Source organism: Ipomoea triloba, chromosome 6 (assembly GCF_003576645.1).
Source record: "Ipomoea triloba cultivar NCNSP0323 chromosome 6, ASM357664v1".
Classification (NCBI taxonomy): Eukaryota; Viridiplantae; Streptophyta; class Magnoliopsida; order Solanales; family Convolvulaceae; genus Ipomoea; species Ipomoea triloba.
The window spans coordinates 23,110,117-23,132,737 of NC_044921.1; the positions used below are offsets into that span (position 1 = coordinate 23,110,117).

The 22,621-nt window shown below is 36.1% G+C and overlaps 4 protein-coding genes across 6 annotated transcripts; 3 read left to right on the forward strand and 1 right to left on the reverse strand.

The window, feature by feature from the left end:
* The first annotated feature begins 4,272 nt into the window (after positions 1–4,272).
* LOC116021601 (BRISC and BRCA1-A complex member 2) lies at positions 4,273–8,694 on the forward strand. Of its 3 annotated transcripts, none has more exons than XM_031262039.1 (13): positions 4,273–4,506; positions 4,576–4,711; positions 4,799–4,976; positions 5,169–5,259; positions 5,566–5,601; positions 5,704–5,802; positions 6,507–6,628; positions 6,724–6,772; positions 6,894–6,983; positions 7,062–7,115; positions 7,754–7,819; positions 8,026–8,123; positions 8,239–8,694. In XM_031262039.1, the coding sequence occupies exons 2-13, from the start codon at positions 4,633–4,635 to the stop codon at positions 8,306–8,308; spliced, it is 1,032 nt and encodes a 343-aa protein (XP_031117899.1). In that variant the 5' UTR covers positions 4,273–4,506; positions 4,576–4,632; the 3' UTR covers positions 8,309–8,694. The 3 variants fall into 3 exon arrangements, with proteins under 3 accessions (XP_031117899.1, XP_031117897.1, XP_031117898.1); XM_031262037.1 differs by having other exon boundaries at positions 4,624–4,711; XM_031262038.1 differs by having other exon boundaries at positions 4,624–4,711; positions 6,510–6,628.
* Positions 8,695–10,221: 1,527 nt separating this feature from the next.
* On the forward strand, positions 10,222–13,384 carry LOC116021953 (tubulin beta chain-like). Its single transcript, XM_031262489.1, has 3 exons — positions 10,222–10,729; positions 12,158–12,427; positions 12,529–13,384. The coding sequence occupies exons 1-3, from the start codon at positions 10,315–10,317 to the stop codon at positions 13,203–13,205; spliced, it is 1,362 nt and encodes a 453-aa protein (XP_031118349.1). The 5' UTR covers positions 10,222–10,314; the 3' UTR covers positions 13,206–13,384.
* A 172-nt stretch (positions 13,385–13,556) lies between these two features.
* LOC116021954 lies at positions 13,557–15,262 on the reverse strand. Its single transcript, XM_031262490.1, has 4 exons — positions 14,771–15,262; positions 14,581–14,643; positions 14,414–14,491; positions 13,557–14,080 (listed from the first exon to the last, which is right to left on the reverse strand). Exons 1-4 carry the CDS (start codon positions 15,152–15,154, stop codon positions 13,643–13,645), a joined length of 963 nt encoding a protein of 320 aa, XP_031118350.1. The 5' UTR covers positions 15,155–15,262; the 3' UTR covers positions 13,557–13,642.
* Positions 15,263–17,645: 2,383 nt separating this feature from the next.
* Positions 17,646–22,359, forward strand: LOC116022055 (ER lumen protein-retaining receptor erd-2.2-like). The gene is made up of 6 exons (XM_031262607.1): positions 17,646–17,950; positions 20,300–20,499; positions 20,612–20,752; positions 20,841–20,921; positions 21,787–21,911; positions 22,038–22,359. Exons 1-6 carry the CDS (start codon positions 17,725–17,727, stop codon positions 22,084–22,086), a joined length of 822 nt encoding a protein of 273 aa, XP_031118467.1. The 5' UTR covers positions 17,646–17,724; the 3' UTR covers positions 22,087–22,359.
* The last annotated feature ends 262 nt before the right edge of the window (positions 22,360–22,621 follow it).

Genomic DNA, 22,621 nt, shown 5'->3' on the forward strand with positions numbered 1-22,621 from the left:
GTAGGGGTGTAAACGAATTGAATCGAGTCAAATACTTCAGTATTCGATTTGAATTCGATTATTTTGATGAGTATTCGAATTCGAATTCGTTTAGTGTTCGAATCCTAAATACCGATTCGTATTCGATTTGACCAATTTATTCGAATATATTCGATTCGAATATTCAAATTCGAAATGACTATCTTATTTTTTTCTAAATTTTTTAATAAATTAAGATAAAATATAACAAAAATTATCGCGACAATGAAGATTGTTGCCTTCGCCGAACACAGTGGCCGTGAGGAGTTTGTAATAAATTATAAATTAATTTTCTATTAAGTAATATTATTTTATTAGTATATAAATTGTGCCAACTAGGGATGGCAACGGGGCGGGGAGTATACTCCCCGTCCCCGTCCCCGTCCCCGCTACTCCAACCCCGTCCCCGTCCCCGGCGGGGAATTGAAAAAATTCCCCATCCCCGTCCCCGCGGGGAATTTAGCGGGAACGGGGAATCCCCATCCCCGCTCAACCTCATTGTTGTGTCAAATTAGTACAAATTTTTTTAAATAAAAATGAAAAAATTGAAATCCGTAAATCCTAAATCCAAATAGGCTGTTTTAAAAACTATAATTCTGTAACAATTACTAACATAACTATTTTTAATAAAGTACGAGTACGAACCGTTGAAGTTCAAAATTCAATCCAAAATATCAAATGCAAACTAAAAAAACAAGTCCAAATGGCCAACGTTCAGAAGTCCAAATCCCCGATCAACATAATTACATCAAAAACACAATAACACTACAATCAAAGCCTTCAATCTTCACAATCTTCTTCAATCTGAAAGAAAACAAAATAATTTAATTAATTGTTCAAATATTTGTTCTAGTTAATCATTTTAATCTCACAAATAATACAATGCATAGTTATAAAGTTTAATGTATATACCTCCATGTCTTCAAGCTCAAACAGTGGTTGAAGGCTAGCTAAATACCTTCTAAATCCTTCATGAGCAACAAGCGAACTCCATTGTTGTTGTAATCTTTTTGAACCAACACTTGATTCACCCGGTGCACCTTCATTGAGGTTAGTAGTTAATTCAATGTGAGAGTCCACGACCACAGGTGTCTCATCCGATAATGCTGATTGAGTTTCACTAGGTGCGTCACCCCCTCCCATATCCATATCAACAGATAATCACACTCCTTCAAACAACTAAAATATAAAGATATTACTCTTAAATACCTTTATACTTCACTGCTTCAAACAAAAATATAGAGTATATTACCGAAATGGTCCCTCGACTATTGTGAAATTATCAATTTGGTCCTCGACAATTTTTCGAAGTCCCTCGACTTTGAAAATTTTAACCAATTTGGTCCTCCGTTTATTTTGCCGTTAAACATCCGTTAAAATGGGGACCAAATTAGTAATTTTGCTATAGTCAAGGGACTAAATTGGTAATTTTGCTATAGTCAAGGGACCATTTTAGTGAAAATTTAATTACCAATTTGGTCTCTTGAGTATAGCAAAATTACCAATTTGGTCCCTTAATTATAACAAAATCACTATTTTAGTCCTAATTTAACGGACGGCAGAATAAAAGGAGGACCAAATTGGTTAAAATTTTCAAAGTCAAGGGACTTAATTGGGCACGAAAAATTGTCAAGGACTAAATTGGTAATTTTGCAATAATCGAGGGACCATTTTGGTAATAAACTCAAAAATATATTATTAACATATTCAACAGTGAATTATATTACTGCTAAATACTTCATTCACTACAATAATAGTGAGTAAATAAATAAATAACATATTCAAATTCACTAATGACAAAAATATATTATTAACAAATTCACTATAACAGATTCAAACAAAAATATATAATTGTTAAATACTTCATTCACTATAATAATAAATAAATACCAGATCCAACACTGATATTCAAATTCACATTTCATAGTATATTGAGCATTGACAAATTATATTGACTAACATATAATATATTCACATTCATAATATATTGATAAATTAAAAATAAAACTCACAGACTGGAGGAAAACCGGCGAAGTAGGATGGAAATCCGGCGATGGAGGAAGACCGGTGAAGTCGCGGCTAGAGCCTGGGGTGTGCCGTGCCGTGTGCGTCTGTGGGCTGTAGCTCTATGTGACCGGCGATAGAGGATGGATGCAGTGCTGAGTAGCGACCGACGATGGAGACAGAGGCGATAGATCGAGGATGTGACCGGCGATGAAGGTAGTGGCGGCCGAAAAAGCTACGGTGGAGGCGGCTGGAGCTTGCGTGACCACTGATGGAGGAATGGAAGATGGGAGGGAATGGAAGCAATGTCTCTAGTGCTACAATGTCGCAATGGAGATTAAAGAGAGGGAATGGAGGCAGCGGCTGGATTTATGGTCTAAATGTGATGGAGGATTAGGGTTACTCTTAAAATACTATATATATATATATATTTTTTTTTTAATTATTCGGGGACGGGGACGGGGCGGGGAGGGGTATCCCCGTCCCCGCCCCCGGCGGGGAATTGAAAAAATTCCCCGTCTCTGCCCCGATCCCCGAATTTTTTCCCCATCACCGGGGTTTCGCGGTGGGGAGGGTGCACATTGCCATCCCTAGTGCCAACCTATACAAATAACAAATATTTTATCATAATTTGTATTTAATTTTTATGTATTCTAAAATATGTTATGAAATATATTATAGATGGAATGTTTTAACATATTGTTTAATATTATTTATTTATTTTAATCTTATCCGTTTATTAAATATTGTAAATAAAAAAATACTTTCCTTTTATATTATATAACAATGGATGCTCCTAGCATTTATAGGAATTGTATCACCATAGTTTAATGCACAATTGTAGTACGAATATGAATTCTATTTCCATATTTTATAATATTAAGCAAACCTTAGGAGTAAAAATGGAGACGACAACAAGGAGAGCAACTCAGCAAGGCAGTGCACCAACTCCTCACGGCCATAGAGTCAGTAGTATTCAAAATATATATATATATATATATCCAACACACTTCACCACAAGTACTAAATATAAACAAAATGTTAAGAAAAAAAACCCAGCAAAAACAGCAAAAGTTTTCCTAAGCTACCAACATCATAGAAACCACAAACAATCATTTAAAAGTCAGTCACAAAGTAGATTGAAACAACACAGAAATTTGTGGGAGTGATGGGGTTGAAGCTTCGTCTAGGGTTCGTGGGCGGAAAAGGCTTGGGAGAAGGGCTGCCACTGAAACTTATTCTGTGCGGCGGCCTTAACGGCACCGGCGACGGAGATCTATTGGAGGAGGTAGCCATTGTTGATGAAGCAAGAGATGAGCAGATGATTTCAAGTTTGGAAAAGTCTAAATCTTTGAAACGAAACGGTGGTTTGATGATTGATGATTGATGGATTTATATGAGATGGTCAAAATCAATAGGAAGGCATCCGCTAGTTCCCAATTTTGTTTTTGAACAAACTAGTTTCCAATTTGAGGTGATTTGAATTTTGGAAAGTAACCAATTTTGGAAACTATAAGTAGCTACAGTGTATTCACTTCAAGGGATGCGAGCACCAGTGAGGGCGCTAATCTTGGAATTGGCCGCCAATTTTTCTAAACATCTAAATATGGTAATTTTGTTTTGTTTTGTTTTGTTTTTTTTTGTCTTTTGGGTTGTACTCCATTATATACACTAGTATTTTCGTTCGTGCATTGCACGGAATGTATTTGTTATAATATTTTAAGAATATTTAGATCGATATATAATTATAAAAATTATAACATCGAATATTAAATGACGCAATTAATGAAATTGGTTTGATCAATTATGTTAGAAATGATAATATTTACAACATCTTAATAAATATGAGTATTAATAATCCATGGTCCTTCAACTTTCAAAAGAGAAACACTAGTAGTGGTTCTTCTGGAAGGACCATGGGTGGTTAATCTTTCAAATTGACTTATGATCTTTCAACGTTCAAATTGTTACCATTCATAGTCCAAATTTTAATTGGCCATAGTCCTTCCAGGAGGACCACGATGAGCTACATTTTGAAAGTTGAAGGATCATGGAATGTTAACTTGGACCACGGTTGCTCAATTCGAAAGTTTAAGACTAAACGTGACAAAACTAGTATATTCGGAAGACCTCATATGACATTAACTAAACAATAATATTATATGAGATCGTCTGATGCTAAATTTTAGTCAATGGCTTGGTCACAGGCACTTTATATATCTCCTACACACTTCACCACAAGTTAGAAGTCCATTATTTTGTTGGGGCGGTAGGCCTGAGTTAAGAGCCCGATACCGAGTCCCGACTCATTTCAATCTCCGCAGATCGCCGGACACTACGAGACTGACGGAGGTTTAGTCTGAAACATCACAATTCACACAACACAACGTGATTTCCTGCAAGGCGATGGCAATCGATAGCGTCCCTCCTCTCATCGCCGCTCAGCTCAATTACCTAGTCTCTCACTGCCCCTTCCCTATCAAGGTACTACTTATACCCTATACTCCGAGAACACACTCTATCTCATGTGTAATTGTGTATATACACTTACAGGAACACAATCTATGAGTGCGTAGTGATGAATTTTGAGGTATATTACAGGTAGAGCAAATGTGGGGAGGAGGCAAAAACCCTGGCCTGCTTGATCGCTTCACTTTAGTTATCCCATTTTGCCTCGACAACATCAAGTGTCGGTATTTCTGTCTTGCGTGTTAGGTGTTTGTAAATGTGCGTGTGTGGAGCAAATAATGAGAAATCTAAGTTTTGATTTGGGCAGGGGATGTTATATACAATGCAGTGTACCCACTCATGGCTCCGGATATAATATTTGGGCCGGAAGACGAGAATTTTCAGCCATATCATAGTCTTGGTGATGAAGCGGACACGAAGAATGCATTGACTGACTGGAACAACAAAGATCCTTCCCGGCTTTTGTCGCTCATTCTTGAGCTTAGGTTACTGTCTTTCATTGTTGTCTTAAGTAGGGGGCAACCCCAGTTGCCCCAAATTGATCTGGCTGTTAACTTGGTAATCAAAAGGTTACAAGTTTGACTATGGATAGTGGTTGCAGGTTTCCTCTTAGCTCAAGATTGTCTTAAGTCTATTTGGAGGTAGTTTGGTTGAGTTTTAGTTTGTTTGCTTGGTAGGGAGTTGTATATGGCTTACCAAAGGAAACGAGTTGGAGAAGTGGATGATGATAGATTAAAGTTTGAATTCAGCACTATGCTTCCAAGAGAGGTAAGGGATTGGATTGGTCTTAAGGTAGTATGTTGTTGAAAGGCTGAACATTGTATACCCTTTGTCTTCAATGTTTTCTCCCTGTACCTTAAGGATGGTTTAGCTTTAAATATTAGTGTAGTCTCCTTAATAATGAGATTTTGATTTGCAAATGCCAATATTCTTCGCCTTTACTTGCAAACTCTCTGTGTGTCTGCCTAATATGCTTGATGTAAATAGTATTCTTGTGCTGATCATGTGTTTTCAGTTTCAATATGTGTTTAGCATATTGGCAGAACAGACTGAGTTTTCACCTTTGCTTTGCAGGGAATTGAATACTTTTTGAGTTCTGGCATTGACAAGGTATACTATGAAAAGAAACATCTTTGCATTACAAATCAAGTTGGATGTATTGTACCCAAAACTTGACTACTAGTGCTGTTTTGTGCCATTAATTTAGAGTAGCCAGAAGAGGTTAAATTTTCCATACCTTTACTGGATTTGGACTTGAACAAGATGGTTGCTGGATCCACCTGGAGACATCAGCAGAAGATATATTTACAGGTCTGTCTCTGAGATCTTGCTGCTCTAGTATCATCCTTGCTTATTTTGCGTCTATAAGTATCCACATGATAGCATAAAACCACAGCAAGCATTTTAATTCTGACCATTTTGAGAAAAAAAAAAACAATTTGCTGTCTTGATTGCTTCAGAGAAAAAAAGAATTTATATGGAAAGATAAACTTTTCCTGTCTGAAGGAGACAGCAATTTATGTTGAACTAAGTGGCGATGGCAATTTACATTTACAAATAATAATTTTAGATGAAAATTGCTTATAGAAAAAGTTAGATGAAAATAATAATATATGCCCTTTTTACTAATCACAATAGAGTTGTTGTATGTAAATTTACCAATATTTTGTTTAATCTTTGAAGCAAACTATAGGAATGAATCAGTTTTCATTTGTTTTTAGTGTTAATTTTTCTCACTTAGTTCATGGGTTAGACTGTAATAATATATCAATCCCGTTCGTGATTTTCTTTAGATATTTACTAGAGATACATGTATGGCCTACAATAACACCTTAGATTTTTGTTACATGCCATCCTTCAATAACATACGAGTCAAATACACAATTTGAGAACATATTTTCCACATCTTAAGCACAAGTGCATACTTGTCTAGTTACTGACACATTTACTTTTGTGTTCATAAGCTTTTTCTATTTTTCCCTTTCCATTATTAGTTTAACATTTTAATGATGTAGCAGGTCATATTTCCTGTTGGCAGAAAATACTCAGCTCCACGCCTGAAACTGGTTTCTTCTCCCGAAGTGAAAGCACTCTTTTCTGTTGAAGATTTCAGGCTTCCTTCGTGGGTGGATGGAATGTAAAATATGTCATTACTGCTTCATCACTTTGCTAGTTTTCTTTATTCAAGATTTTTTCTTTCTTGTATTTTTCACATTTCTGTTTCTTCCATAGGTGTACTGCTGAATACCTTCCAGCTTTAGAAGTCAATCTTGCAACACAGGTTAGCTTCATCATTTTTTTGGTAGTATGAATGTGTGATCAATTGTTTTCATGGCCTGGAGAAAAATACCTCCATAATTCACAAGTTTCTACTTTTCACTCTCTGCATTCCCTGGTGACAGATTAAAGATGCAGTTTCATCCATTGAAATCAGAAGGAAATTCATTGTGGCCTTAGCTCCTCTTTTAGGAAGGCCACTAGAAGCTGATCCGGTGTGTAATCTGTGTTTACGCAATGATGACATTTGCTAATCAAGTTTAAATGCTGAGCTCCTCTTGTTTTGCCTGCAGGTTTTCTGCAGAAAGGCTAGCTTTTTATCACACTCTGGGGTTTTCAATTTCCTGGTATGTGCCTGTTTCTGTTTACTCACAGATACAATCCTACATGAGTTTATTTATGCCTTGCTCTAACACGACCTGAGCTAATTCTTGTAGTAAATACTAGTCCATATACTTTTTCCTTGAAGATTAGAAATCCAGTATGCAAACGGTTCTTTTTCTTCTTCAGACAGGCCATGAAAACAATTGAAGATTAGAAATCCAGTATTTATCCACAAAAGCAAGATGAATTAGGAATTGGAAAAAGTAACATTTGCATTTGGATATTTACTTTAAGGCATGGATGTAAATTTTGTTTGTCATATGACAGAATAACAAAAAGATCAGAGTGAGAATAGATCTACGTTTCATCAGAGTGGAAGAGACAGACAGGGCAATATAAGAGTGTCCAGTATATGTTGCTCTGTGCTATAGTCAACACATTGTTTCATGCTGCTTTCCGTGTTAATCTCTGTTTTCATTTTGTATCCCATGGATACACATATGGTTATGAGTTGCCTGATTGCCAAACATGTTGGTTTTGGATGATTCCTTGTATAATACAATTATTTTGCATCGAATCTCGGGTCAATGACGTATGTAGCAATGCTTTATTTTCATGTCGTAGTGTCTGATCTCATCTTATGAAGTTATTGGTGTATTAGGTACACTTTACCATCCCACTCCAGTTCCCTAAGCAACAACCAAGTTTGGTGCTACAGAGTGCACAGGTATAATCAATGTCATAGACTTTTTCGTTGTCTTCATTTCTTTTGTTTACCAAGACCCCTTGTTTCTTGTACTAGTACTTCTATCTTCATTTTTGCCCTGTGAGCATAGTTGACCTGAAATTTATGTAGTGTAACAGTAAAACATTCAGGCAGTGTAGCAATCAATGGTTGTATTAATTATTTTCATTTCTGATCTATCTGAATAGCACTTCAATTCCCTTAACATACCCATCAAGTCTGGTGTCATAACTGAATACCCTTGGAGCCCTAGATGGGAAGCATCAGAAATGGCGGAGAGGATCTTGTAAGTATCTTTCTCCTGATCCATTTTTTTACTTGTGAGGACTGGTTGTAAGTTTGAAACTGTAGTTAAGATTGACTTTCACCTTCAAATACACCTATTATGAATCACTTTGCAGCGATTTTCTTCTGGAGGAATGCTTGAACTTCAAAAAGTACTGCAACGAGACAATGTTCCAACAACGGTGATGTTTTTGAGTGGAAACTACGGCTGTTCATAAGATTCGTGAACTTCTCGCTGCAGACATTTTAGCTCTAGGACTGTACAAGGTTGTATTGGTAGTGTTTTCGGATTGAGGAGAAAATTTCTGCAAAACAAACAAGTCTCTCTCCTCTCTCTCTCTGTCCGTAATCAGTCTCTCTTTCCCTAGTCCAAAATGTATGATTGCTGTGTGGTTGAAGGGCCTTAGTTCGATGCTTTTATGGTTTACTTAAAGCCTACACAGCTGAGATAAAATGATTAAAATCTAGAACTATGAAATCCCACGCATTTGATTGCTCTAGCAGTAAATTTTGCAGTGCCTCCTGGACACAGTTCAGTTGTTATGAGCATTAATACACGAGTATTTGAGGTATTTGAGGTCGTTAAGACATATCTTGCGATTTATGGGCAAGCGGGTGTTCTCAGATTTGCGGTGCAAATTTTTCATTAAATCTTGTGGTGTCTTATCTATAGTAGAACCCAGACTCAGGTGCATTTATGATTTTGGGTGATGAGAAAAATTTGCCGTTACTATTTGAGTATGCACATGAGTAAATCTTGCATTGTGACCATAGTCAGGACTGATTTTGACGTGCCAATAGTGCATTTATGATTTTGACGTGCCAGTAGTTACCTGGGCGGGCAGGCAGGCATGGCCTGCCATTCCTTGGTCATAGTCATAATGTCATGTGAATGTGATGAAACTTAATGCCACCTCGACTGTGGCTTGCCTCATTCAGAAACTGAATCATGCCGCTTCTGAAATTCTACGTTGCGAAACTTTTGTATAGTCAATGTTTTCACTTCAAACTCAATGAAAGAGGTAGTTGTTATAATGTCAGTGTGGGTTTGATAGCAATAGGAATAAATGGTTTAGATCTTTAAATGCTTAGCTGGCAACTCTGGAATCAAAGATCAGACGCTTGATTCTCTTTTAAACCAAATCAAACGGCCTTAGACTGTAGTTATTCTGTCGGTGTGAGCTCTTGGCTGTTCAATTTATTTATTTATTTATTTTTCCTATTTTCTATCTAATAATCTAACAAAATTCCTAATCCTTTCATTTATAAAAAAATCTGTAGTCACTATTCGAATATGCGTTTTTGTTGGGTGATCCTAGCTAACAAAGGATCACAATGAATTGTGATAAACCAGTCTAGGTTGCTCATAATTGACATGTTCAGACCAATAAAAACAATTGACAAGTTCAAACCAAGAAAGGCAGTTGATGACTCCCATGGAGAAATGTTATTTTGCCTGCATTGGTAGCTCAACTGGTTACAAAAGTGAAATTTGTTATAATAAACCAATGATCAAGTCTCACCAACAAAAATATAACATTTTGATCAGTTGAGTCAACATGATTTATTCATCCACGTGATTCTACCTTTTATTACAAGAATTATTTTTAAAATATTATAATTATCAAGTTAATTGTCCGTATCAGCCCCACATGCCCACACAATCCCTACTCCATCCTTGGATGTAGTTTAGAAGCACCGCTAGTTCCACTCTTATGCATCTCCTATGCCCATCTCCAGCTGTCAAAATTATAAGAATAATTGAATCCGACTGGGCTTGGACTGGCTGTCATGCTCGTTAGGTGTTTTTGTTATCATAATTTTTAGATTCATTGAAAATCAAAAGGCTTTAATTTAAGTAAAAATTATTAGGGAGTATAATAATATATTAATATTGGTTGCGATGAAACATTGGGACGTGCCCAAATTAAATATGGCAGGCCCCAGGATAAATACAGCCACCAAATTATTGATATGATGGGGGGTCCACGTGGGACCCGCACCCACTCCTGGGCTCCAGCGGTTACATTGTCCGTATTCCGCTGTCACGTCACAACAATTCACATGTCTCACTCCCCCCACCTCTTCCATCAAATCCTCAAATATCTCTTCGCCATTTTTTCCAGTTATTCATTGCATCTCCCAACGAACATTGAAGCGAAGGAATCTAGAGGGAGCGAGAGGAGAGAATCATGAGAGAGATCTTGCACATTCAGGGAGGCCAATGCGGCAACCAAATTGGCTCCAAGTTCTGGGAAGTTATCTGCGACGAGCACGGCGTTGATCCTACCGGCCGCTACAAGGGCGGCGACGGCGGCAACGCCGCCGTTAATGACCTCCAACTCGAGCGCATCAACGTCTATTTCAATGAGGCTTCCGGCGGCCGGTATGTCCCCCGTGCGGTGCTTATGGATCTCGAGCCTGGTACCATGGACAGCATCAGATCAGGGCCTTATGGCCAGATCTTCAGGCCTGATAACTTCGTCTTCGGACAGTCCGGTGCCGGGAATAACTGGGCCAAAGGTCATTACACCGAAGGCGCTGAGTTGATCGATGCCGTTCTCGATGTTGTTCGCAAGGAGGCTGAGAATTGTGATTGCTTGCAAGGTTAGCTTCTATTCCTGCCTTGATTTTATTCGTAATTTCGATACTGTATAATTCACATATCGCGTTGCATAGACATGCATATGTTCATGCCGATGGGACTTATAGTCTTACACACATACGTTGTCTTTCACGACCATCAATATCACGCACTCACGCGCGTACTTGCATGTGCGAATGGAGCTATGAACGTAAACCAGAGGCGTATGCAGGTGTATGTAAGCACATGTCCGAATTTGCATATTTGTCGTTTGTTGTTCTGATCCTGTGCGTACTTCAAATTTGTATTGGCTTTACACTTTTTACAATTCAATAACTTTCGATTTTCCACGGAGCTTTTAAATTTTAAACTAGTTTGATGCGGGAGAATCTGATCTATTTTAAGCATTTCTCCCGTGGATCTGTGAAATCCTGATGCGAAAAGTATATTGGATGTATGGCCTGTTTTTGCTCATAATTTGTCATACACCGTGGATTCTAGTCTTAATTGTGGTTTGGAGTTATTTGGCTAATGGGCCCCCAACTAAATGATTATCAGTTTAGAGATTTGTTTATTGTTTTAATCCTGATCAGGATGCCACAATATTGGCTATTGCAAATTTGCAATACTGTTACTATTCTGATACTTTTCCTGTCTTTTTACAAAGAAGACAATCACACTTGGTTGAAGTTTCTATGTGCATCCAAATGAAAATTAAATTTTGTGCCCATTTGAATGGGTTGTTACAGGCTGAGATCTGCTTGGTATATTATTCACATAATCACATTAGGTGCTTTTATTTGTGTAAGCCTGTGAATGAGTGCTGCCTATAAGGTTCAAGTTGACTTTTTGATACTGACTTATATGACAATGCCTCTTTCTAAAAGTGTGGACAGATGAATAATTTTGGTGGAGGGGGGAAAAAAGTTACCCCCGTACTTTTTATCAATCAGAACTTAATTTCCACTTGTTTGCCATGCAGAAAGATATTATGTCTTTGGCAGTGGAGCAGTTGCAACTTTATCTACTCTGTTAAGGATTCTGTTGACTGAGACTTTAGACACATGAAACCATTCAAACTTTATTTCCTGTTCTTTTCCCCCCTTATCTTTCTTCTTCCTAAGTACTGGGTTATGTAATAATTAACACCTTTATGACAAGGAATTTAAGCTATTTTCATATGTTGATGCTTTGGGTATATCTTAATTTCTCTTTTGGGTTCCTTGAATTTTAGATGATGTATGATTCTTCTATAACATTATTTCTCAGTCTTTCATCCATAAGAGATTCCACCAAAGGGATTATCTTACTCTTAATTTTAAGAATAGGAAAGAACCAGTAGCTTTTTGAAATCTTGCCAGTGAGTAATTGGCATTCTTTATTTACATTTATAATGGAGTGGTTTTCAGCTCTATGACATTGTCGTAAACTATTTTATGCTATATTTTCAGGATTCCAGGTTTGTCACTCACTTGGAGGTGGTACTGGGTCTGGCATGGGAACTCTCTTGATCTCAAAGATACGGGAGGAGTATCCAGATAGAATGATGCTCACATTCTCTGTTTTCCCCTCACCCAAGGTCTCTGACACTGTTGTAGAGCCATATAATGCCACACTTTCAGTTCATCAACTGGTGGAGAATGCTGATGAATGCATGGTCCTTGATAATGAAGCTCTCTATGATATTTGTTTCAGGACTCTTAAGCTTAGCACTCCAAGTTGTGAGTAACCTGTCTTTAGCAGATGATAATTTAGAGCTATAATAAATATATATAATAGTGAATGTGAAAGATTTCATCTTCCATCTTTTTTGTGTTTGTAGTTGGTGACCTCAACCATTTGATATCTGCAACCATGAGTGGAGTTACCTGTTGCTTGAGGTTCCCTGGGCAGCTGAATTCAGATCTCCGGAAACTGGCTGTGAATTTGATTCCATTCCCACGTCTTCATTTCTTCATGGTGGGATTTGCACCACTCACCTCCCGTGGGTCACAGCAATACATCTCTCTCACAGTCCCGGAACTTACTCAGCAAATGTGGGATGCCAAGAACATGATGTGTGCAGCTGATCCTCGCCATGGACGCTACCTAACAGTCTCCGCCATGTTCAGAGGTAAAATGAGCACAAAAGAAGTAGATGAACAGATGATCAATGTGCAGAACAAGAACTCATCCTATTTCGTGGAGTGGATCCCTAACAACGTGAAGTCAAGCGTGTGTGATATTCCACCAACCGGCCTCAAGATGGCATCAACATTCGTTGGAAATTCAACATCAATTCAAGAGATGTTTAGGCGAGTAAGCGAGCAGTTTACAGCCATGTTTAGGCGCAAGGCCTTCTTGCATTGGTACACAGGTGAAGGGATGGATGAGATGGAGTTCACTGAAGCTGAGAGCAATATGAATGATTTAGTGGCAGAGTACCAGCAATACCAAGAAGCCACTGCAGACGACGATGAAGAATATGAAGGAGAGGTCGGTGATCAGGATTTTGAGTGATGGCTAAGTAACGCAAACTCAGACCTATTATGTTCTTTTTATCATCTTATGCAAAGTGAATGCTGCTGCTGTTTCTTCCTTGTTAAAATTCATTTTCATTATCCTGAACTCGCATGCACATTTGTTTGTTAAATATTTGAGCGTTCGAATAAGAGTGTATTTGTACTAGTTTATTTTTAGATTTAATTTTATCTCAAATGCAACCTTCAATGCAGCAGATATGATTAAAAAACATGGGGAAACCTGTATTTGTAGATTATACTTTCGTATTATTATCATTTTCCATTTTTTATCTACTTTTTTTTTAAAAATAATAAAAAATTGTACTATTTTCACAATGTGGCCGAAAAATGGGTTAACAGGATCTTCCATTTGCTGAACCTGAACAGGACATAAAATCTTTCGAGGAAAATAAAGAACAAAAAGAAACTCAAAGGTTATCTCCGATTAGCAAGAGCAAGAGTAGGTAAACCGGAGGCTTTCCTAATCTTTATACTATTTAAAATTTTTCTATTCCTACGTGCTTCCGCGTATCTGGCCTTAGGATCAGCCCACAATCTCTGAAGATCGTACGGATGGGGAGAGTCCACCGTACCGCCAGAAATCTGCTCAGCTGGGAGGTTGAGATCCGGAATTCCAAGTGGGCCTACACCATGATTCGCCATGCCTAACCCATAAGATGAATGTCTTTGGTCCAGTTGGCCCAATTCGCACATAAATGGTTGGCATGCCCCCAATCCACTCCTCATCTCCAACGCAACAGGCTGTTGCTCTTGTGGATTATATTGGGCCAAGTTTGACGGCCCAAAACTACTCACGCTTCTCCTAGTCATTTCCATTTTAGGTTCCTCTCTTTCATGGGATGTCCTTCGTAGCTGTAATTCATTAGTAAGAATAGTAAGCAATTAAAAAAGTCAAATACAAACAGACTCTCACATCTTTTCCCTCTACTCCTAATGAGTTGATTAGTTACAGTATTAATTAAGTACTGTATTTTTCTAATTTATGGACTAAAAGACTTTACTATATTATAATACGGAATTACGGAGTAATTAAATTGGAAAGAAATAAATGAGTCATGGCAGTAGCTACGTATGGATGACTTACAACTGGACCACCTCTACCTCTGTCAAGCTCAAAAGACAACAAAAAAGGAGACAAACATTTATCTCTAACACATCATTATCATCAGAGTGGAGCGGCCATACCTCTCCTTCTTTCATTGCTTTCAGCTTCAGATTGTAAGCCTTTAAGCTGTTGTAGTAAATCATCACATTCTCCAATTCCTATCCAACAACAACAAAATGTAATGATTTAAACAATTTAAGTTTAACGAATTTTTTTTAATAAAATAGTGAATAATTCATTGAAGTACCTGCGTTAGTGTTTCTTTGCTCTGCTTTAACTCTTCTATGTTACTCAGCCACTCTTCTCTACTCTGTAATTCATCAAAGGAAACAATTCTTCCGCTCAGAAAACAAGCCAGATCTTCACGGAAGCAGAGCAGACTGTGCGTACAACGCTCGAAAACGAGAAAGCGAGAAACAGAAATATCGAGTACGTACCTTCTTCTTCGTGCGCTTGCGAGAAGAGCGTTGTTTTTGTTTCTCATCAGATTCGGTTAGAGATAACGAGAGAGGCGTGGCGGGACTGGAGGCCGCTCCCTGCTTTTTGACTTTTCGTTCCGCCGTCTGGTTTTCATTGTCGCCGTGAGAAACTCTCGGCGGCGACCGCGATGGAGAGTCGACGACGGCGCCGCTAGCGACCGTGAAGACGCGCTTAGATCTCTTCCTTCTACCGCTCCATCCAACCAGCAACTTGGAGATAGATTGAAACTCGGACTGCCGAATTATGTCCTTGAGATCCTCTAAGATAATGCAGACTTCGATCTCATCTCCCTCGAGAATAGGAGACGAAGCTGTTTCCCTGCTCGTACTCTGTAACGTCATCTGCTACTCTTCAGACTTGCAGAGGAAGAAGGAGAAAATTGTGGAAAGAGAGAAGATTGGGTATGCAGGGGCAGAGAGACAGGGGGCGTAGGAGGGTTGGCTTTTTATGGGAAAATCCATGGAAAGCGTATAGGTGTTGACACGTGGCCCTTTTAACTACAAATTGGGGGTGTCTAGGGTTTATACTAACTTTAGTTTCCAAATCTTTCTAAACGAAGCGGATGTACACTTTGAGGCGGCGAAAAAGAACCCCAAATTATGTGCGCTACTACGACCTGAAATACATAAGTAATTACGCAAAACTTTTTTTTTTGAGAATTAATTACGCAAAACTTAATGCATCTCTGCCTGGCTACATGCTACTTATTTTGTGACGTAATTAACATTTGAACTTGAATCTTACAATAAGATGCAATAATAATAATTTTCTTTTACTATAGATTCTCATAGAAATAAAATTGCTCAAACTTGAATTAAACTAGAGTTGATAAAAGAAATGTAATAAGTAAATTGAAGTTTAGAGATTTTATGTTGGATTTACTAAAATTGAGAAATTTAAAATGTAAATTTCTTATATAAGGGGTCACGGTCATGACAGGTCGAGTCAATATTCAAAGGGTCACACTTGTGTGAGACCGTCTCACGGATCCTTATTCGTGAGACGGGTCGGGTCGGGTCAAGACACCATGTAAATGTCACACTTATATGTGCAAATGTCATATTTATATGTTCAAATATAACACTAATCAAGAATACAATTTTTGTTACTTATTAGAGAAAAAGTAATACATTTTTCATAATAAGTAATGTTGACAAGTGCCCCTCACTTATAAGGGCAAATATAATACTTTTGAGGAAAAATGTAATACTTTTAAATCAAAATGTAAAAGTATTATATTTTCCCTTAAAAGTATTACATTTACCATTATAAGTAACAAAAATTTTATTCCTGATTAGTATTACATTTGAGCATATAAGTATGACATTTGTGCATATAAGTGTTACATTTGCATCTTGACCCGACCCGTCTAATGGTGAGACGGTCTCACACAAGTTTTTGCCATATTCAAATGCAATACTTATATTAATAAATGTAATATTAAATGTTCGTTATTTATAATGAAAAATATAATACTCCGTACTTTTGATGACAAATATAATATTTTTATATTTTGATCTAAATTATTTTTTTCATCAAAAGTATTAGCCAAACAAAGCCTTCTTCCCATTTGTTTAAAAATCACAGCTTGTTTAATTCTTCCTCAAAATCTGAACAAATACCCCTAATGGGGTTGCTTTAAGAGCAACCTTAAAAGATGGAGATTTTAGTTGGTTTTTATATATGTGATTAGAAGAGAAAACATAAGAGAGAGAGAAGGGAAAGGAGGGAAAAAAAGGTAATAGAACTAAAGTGCCTAGCATGCACGCATCAGTTGCGCGTAACCCGCAATTGATGAGAAAGTCATTGTCTTTTGTGGGAAGTGGATCCCACAAAAAAATCAAGTTTTGTATGAGGAACTCAACATTCTCTCTCTTCCACGTGGATGTAAAAGCTACAAAAACCATATAGAATCTCCCTATTGAGGATGTTCTAACTAATGTTGTTGTGTTGCACTTATAAAGGAAAATGTAATATTTTTAATGAAAAATGTAATACTTTTATATCAAAATACAAAAATATTACATTTTTCTTCAAAAATACGGAGTATTATATTTTTCATATAAGTAATTTGCTAGTATAAGTATTACATTTTATATTGATCCGACTTGCCTCACAGACAATATTAGTGAGACGGTCTCACACAAATGTTTACCCTTATAATTCCAACTTTAAATTGATTTTATAATCAATCGAATAATGCCACATTATCTGTAAATAAATTTATCTAAAAAAAATAAGTATATATTTTATCGAGTAATTCTACATGTACTCTTATTTTATACTCTGATCTATATGATTTGACATGTTTTGATGGCTCAATATTCAATAGGTGTCATGAAATTTATCCATTCATTCTTTTTCCTTCTTCCAATCAAATTTAAACACAAATAAAAATAAACATTGAGAGTAAGATTTTAGGAGTACATCAAGTATTTTCTCATATCAAAGGTAAACTTGGATATGAATGTAATAATTGTGTAGAGTATATGTCAAATGTAAATAAATTAATTATTATGAAAATGGTACTTCTCTGACTACGAGAAAAATTAAATCAACTATAATTAATTTGGTTGGTGTGAGTGGTCGCACACTTTTGTCCTTTAAGAAAAATCGGGAGTTCGAACCCTCTCTTATATGGATGAAAAAACCAATCTGACAAGACACCTCATGGTCTAAAAAAAAATAAATCCACTATCAAAATATTTTATAATTAATGAATCCTTTTCATAATTAGGGAGTAAAAGTGTTATTTATTTATTTATTATTATGATTAGTTATTTGGATGAAAAAGAATGAAGGAAATGGCCACATATGTATTATGTATGGAATTGGTCGCATATGTATTATGTATATCGACATTCGACATATCGTAGCTGTATTATGTATGGAATGAGGAAGTGAAAGCATTATGGCCATGACTATGAAGGCTCCGATCAACGCCGTGAAGGCGTGGCTGAAGGCGCAACCGCCGAAGATGAAGGTCTTTCTCGCGCTGGTAGTTGCCTCCTTTTTCATCTATCTCCTCCACCTCCTCGTCGAAGAACAAGACAACCTCTTCGTCGCCGCCGAGGCCGTTCACGCCTTCGGCATTTCTGTCCTCGTTTACAAGCTCACCAAGGGCAAAAGCTGCGCTGGTATGTTTACAATTATATTTACATTATTCTTAGGGCTTCGAGCCTCTATTTCCTTATTATTGTACGAATTCTTATGATTTTGCTATTTCTGCTTTGAATTCTGATTTCTATTGGGGGAAAATTTGACTTCTTCCTTTGAATTGTCTCTGTAATGATCGAGATTCCTTTTTTGTGTTTTAATATGTTTTTGAAGTACTTCTTTATGAGGGAGAAATAGAACCGGCCGTAATAAACCATTTGAAGTGGCTCTAATCGACAATGAGAGCATATAGATTAGTCATTGTAGTACGAATTTACTACTCCGTTTTTCTCATTTTTGGTAAATTGGCTTGCAAATGGTCTGCAATATTTAGAAAATAAAAAGAGCTTGCAATGCATGCAATGTTAACTTTATTTTTCTTAAATCTGGGAGAGTAATTTGAATATTGATGTTCAATGTTGACTAGCATCCCAGAGTTCTGTAGAAAACCAGCTCATCCAGAATAGGGCTATAGGTGAAACAAATGTTCATCCAATAAGTGTTGTTATTTAAATAATCAAATGATCCTGATTAGGTTTTTAGAGTTCCTTTAATAACATGCAGATTTTGAACAAAGTCAAATTCTGCTCATTTGTGTTCATGAACAAGCTCTTTTAACTATTGGTTTTTTTGTTTGTTTGTTGTATTGTTTACTTGTTTGTGAATGAACTAAACTTTTGTTTTGTTTGACATTGATGGGGGATAAGTATTGTGACTTGTGACCCCTAATTCCCTATATAAGACTGGCAGACACCCATATGCAACAAAGATGTCCCATTTGGGACTCTTGAGTTAAATAATGGTCCAAGAGTTGCATTTGTGGACATCGACATTGTGCAATGCAACAGGTTTGGTTGCAGGTTTGAGGTATATAGTTTATTTAGCTTTTAGTCAATCTCAAATTGGGTGTGAGTACTAATGATTTTAAAGAGTTGTGCTCAAATTGAGTTTGAGTGCTAAAGATTTTAAATGCTTCAAGCTCTAATATCTCTTCAAAGAGCTCAGCAAGCTCAAACAAACATGAGAATAAAACATTTTAAATATGGTTCAGATAGTTTAAAATATTTTGGAGTACAGTTAGTTTATCTTCTTTCCATTGTTGCTGGTGTTAAATATCTTTTCTTGGGATGGCTTTTTCTTTTGGTTGTGGGGTGCTGTCAAAATGAAATACTTGTATATATCCTACTGCTTCAGAGAATAAAAGTTTAGATATTAACTCATTATGCAGTTGCAGACACCTTTCTTTATATGCCACGTATATAAATGGTATTTACATGTAAATGTTATACACATAAATGCAGTATCTATGCTTATACGCAATACAGTAATAAGTGATGTGACGTGCCCCTGCTATGTTTATCATTACAGTGAAACTTGTGCCATATCAATTGATATGTTTTCTTTTTTCTTTTTTTTTTTTTTTTTTTTTTTAAACCATGAAAAAAATTTTTTTAAAATTTTAGAGTTTTTACATTTTTTTTTTTTTTTTTTTTTTAAACCATAAAAAAATTTTTTATAAATTTTTAGAGTTGCTACTTTTTTTTTTTTTTTTTTTTTTAAACCATAAAAAAATTTTTTATAAATTTTTAGAGTTGCTACTTTTTTTTTTTTTTTTTTTTTTAAACCATAAAAAAATTTTTTATAAATTTTTAGAGTTGCTACTTTTTTTTTTTTTTTTTTTTTTAAACCATAAAAAAATTTTTTATAAATTTTTAGAGTTGCTACTTTTTTTTTTTTTTTTTTTTTTAAACCATAAAAAAATTTTTTATAAATTTTTAGAGTTGCTACTTTTTTTTTTTTTTTTTTTTTTAAACCATAAAAAAATTTTTTATAAATTTTTAGAGTTGCTACTTTTTTTTTTTTTTTTTTTTTTTTTTTTTTTTTTAAACCATGAAAGAAATTGTTATAGAATTTTAGAGTTGCTACATTTTTCTTTTCTTTTCTTTTTTAATTTATTACTCCGTATTTTATTACCTCAATTACTTGCTTAGTTGGCAAATGCAAGGGCCTTGACCCAAAAGGTTAGGGGTTCACACCTCTCTAGGATTAGTCTTGCTGAGGTAGTTCTACTCTCTCCTTAAAAGAGGGTATTTACTATTTAGTTTCTATTTCTATGGTATTTTTTTTTTTTTTCTTTTTGAAGATATTTCTATGGTATTATAATTAGTTATTGTATCTTGTAAATGAAGATTTAATACTTTTCATTTATTCAGAGACTGCAATGATTGTTTATAGTTATTGAGCTAAAAGTAAAAGGGAACTTCCCCTTTCTAGGAGGGTATACTTATATTTAACTTTTTTTTTTTTTTTTTTGGGTTGAAAATGTTCAGGACTTTCACTGATATCACAAGAACTCACAGCTATGTTTTTAGCTGTAAGACTTTACTGCAGTATTGTCATGGAATATGACATCCACACGGTTCTTGACATGGCTACATTGACCGCAACAATATGGGTCATTTATATGATCCGCTTTAAATTAAATTCCAGTTTCATGAATGACAAAGATAATTTTTCACTATATTATTTGGTGAGTATTCCAATGTCTGCCATTGTTCTTCTTTGAGGTGGGGTGGGGGTAAGAGTTTATGATTTACAGAGTATATAATCTCTCCTTTTTTGCTCACTGAATTTGGAAATAGGTTGCACCTTGTGTTTTGCTTGCTATGTTTATTCATCCCTCTACAAATCATCATATTGTCAACCGTATTTGCTGGGCATTTTGTGTGTATTTGGAAGCTGTTTCAGTATATCCTCAGCTACACGTCATGCAGAACACAAAGGTAATACAAAGACCAAACATGGTTCTCCTCTCAAATTTATTACTTTTTGAATTTTATTCTAATATGGTCCATGTGGATTTCTTGTTAGATTATTGAACCATTCACGGCAAATTATGTTTTTGCGCTAGGAATTTCAAGGTTCCTAAGTTGTGCACATTGGATTCTCCAGGTCTGTTTATGCAAAACTTAGTCCTAGTCCTGTTGCTTGTCTCAGTCCATTGGATAATATTGCTTTTTAATGCATCAAGACTCAATGGACAAACAATTGGCAGTCCCTTATCTTTGTTTTATTTGTTTCATATCTCTTTTCCCCTTTTCTCTGCTCCCCTATCTTTGTTATTTATTTTATTTTTTCCTTCAGTCCCTCTAGATGATAGCTCCATTGATTCTTCTACACTGACCAATGGATAATTAAGTGTCATATTCAACATGATCTTGAACAAGTGGACCTATAAGCATTGAGAAAACATCTTCTTTAGTGCCGCCAATAAATGCACCTATACACTTAAATATGATTTTAGCTCGTGAGCTCGTCTTTATGGTCTAACAATCTTGAGAGAATTTCTTCCACACCTTAGGAGTAGCTATACCTTGATTCTTGAAGGAAAAACTTTCTAAATGAGGGATTCGGGCTATAATGGGTCATTTCATGAAGACAATAGATATTGGAAGTTTAATCCCTTGTATACCAGGATGCTGCTGGTTTTACAACACTTAGTCACTCACTAATAAATTTTCTTCTCGAAAATGGAAGGAAGGGCAATTGGGCATGCTTTTATCCTGACGTATTAATTCAGAACTCAGAAGATAAACTTATGACAAGATAACTATGGGATTCCTCTTTACTATAGGAGATCATAAATTGCCTTGTTACTTCTATTATAGGGTGGTTATACATACACATGCACATCCAAACAGAGTGGTTATTTCTTTATTTATGTGCTTTGCTTTTATGATCCCCTTCAAGTGCAACCATTATGCATATTCAAAGTTATCTGGCGTACTTTAGCTGATGTTATCAAACATCCGTGCAGATATTAGATACTCAGGGAACCTTGTTAACCGCTTTGGGTTATGGATTGTGGCCATCAATGGTCATCCTTTCTGAAATCATCCAAACGTTTATTCTCGCAGATTTCTGCTACTATTATGCTAAATGGTATGTTCCGACCTTTAAATATCCTGAAGTAATACGCATGATGATATTATGCATTTCCCAAGAGTATTATTTATGGAATATTTAATTTTTTTAGTTTGATTTATTTGTGTAATTTACTGGTTACAGCCTTCTTGGTGGAAATCTCGTGATGCGACTCCCCTCAGGTGTAGTGTAACATACTAAGATTTTGTCAAGTAGGAAATTCTTTTGGTTCTTCAATAACATCCTGTTGGCATCAAAATGTGTCAATTATGGGATGTTTTAGTGTAAAGTTTGAGCTTCGGTTTACTGGTTCCCTGAAGTTAGGAATATGCTTTTAACACGTAAAAACATCTGTATACTGCAACTCATCAACATATTAGTAGTTGCATAGTAATCTTTTGCTTTGTTGAATCCCTCTCTCTTTGGAACAAATTTGATTTAGTTAAAACAGTTGTGATTATCTGCAGAGTTCAAAGTCTTACTATTAGCTGTGACACAACTTTTCAAGGTAAACATTCATGCTTTTGATTTATGAGAAAACCTGTGGCCAGGCTCAACCCAAAGAAGGCAAATAAACAATCCACATGGAGTTAAACCTAGAACTACTAAAATTGCCCCATAAATACACTCCCTAGTTAAAGGGTTAGAGATACCTTTTTTTTTGTGTGTGTGTGTGTGGGTGGGCCGTGGGTGGGTGTGTTGGGGGGGGGGGGGGGGGGGTTAGAAAA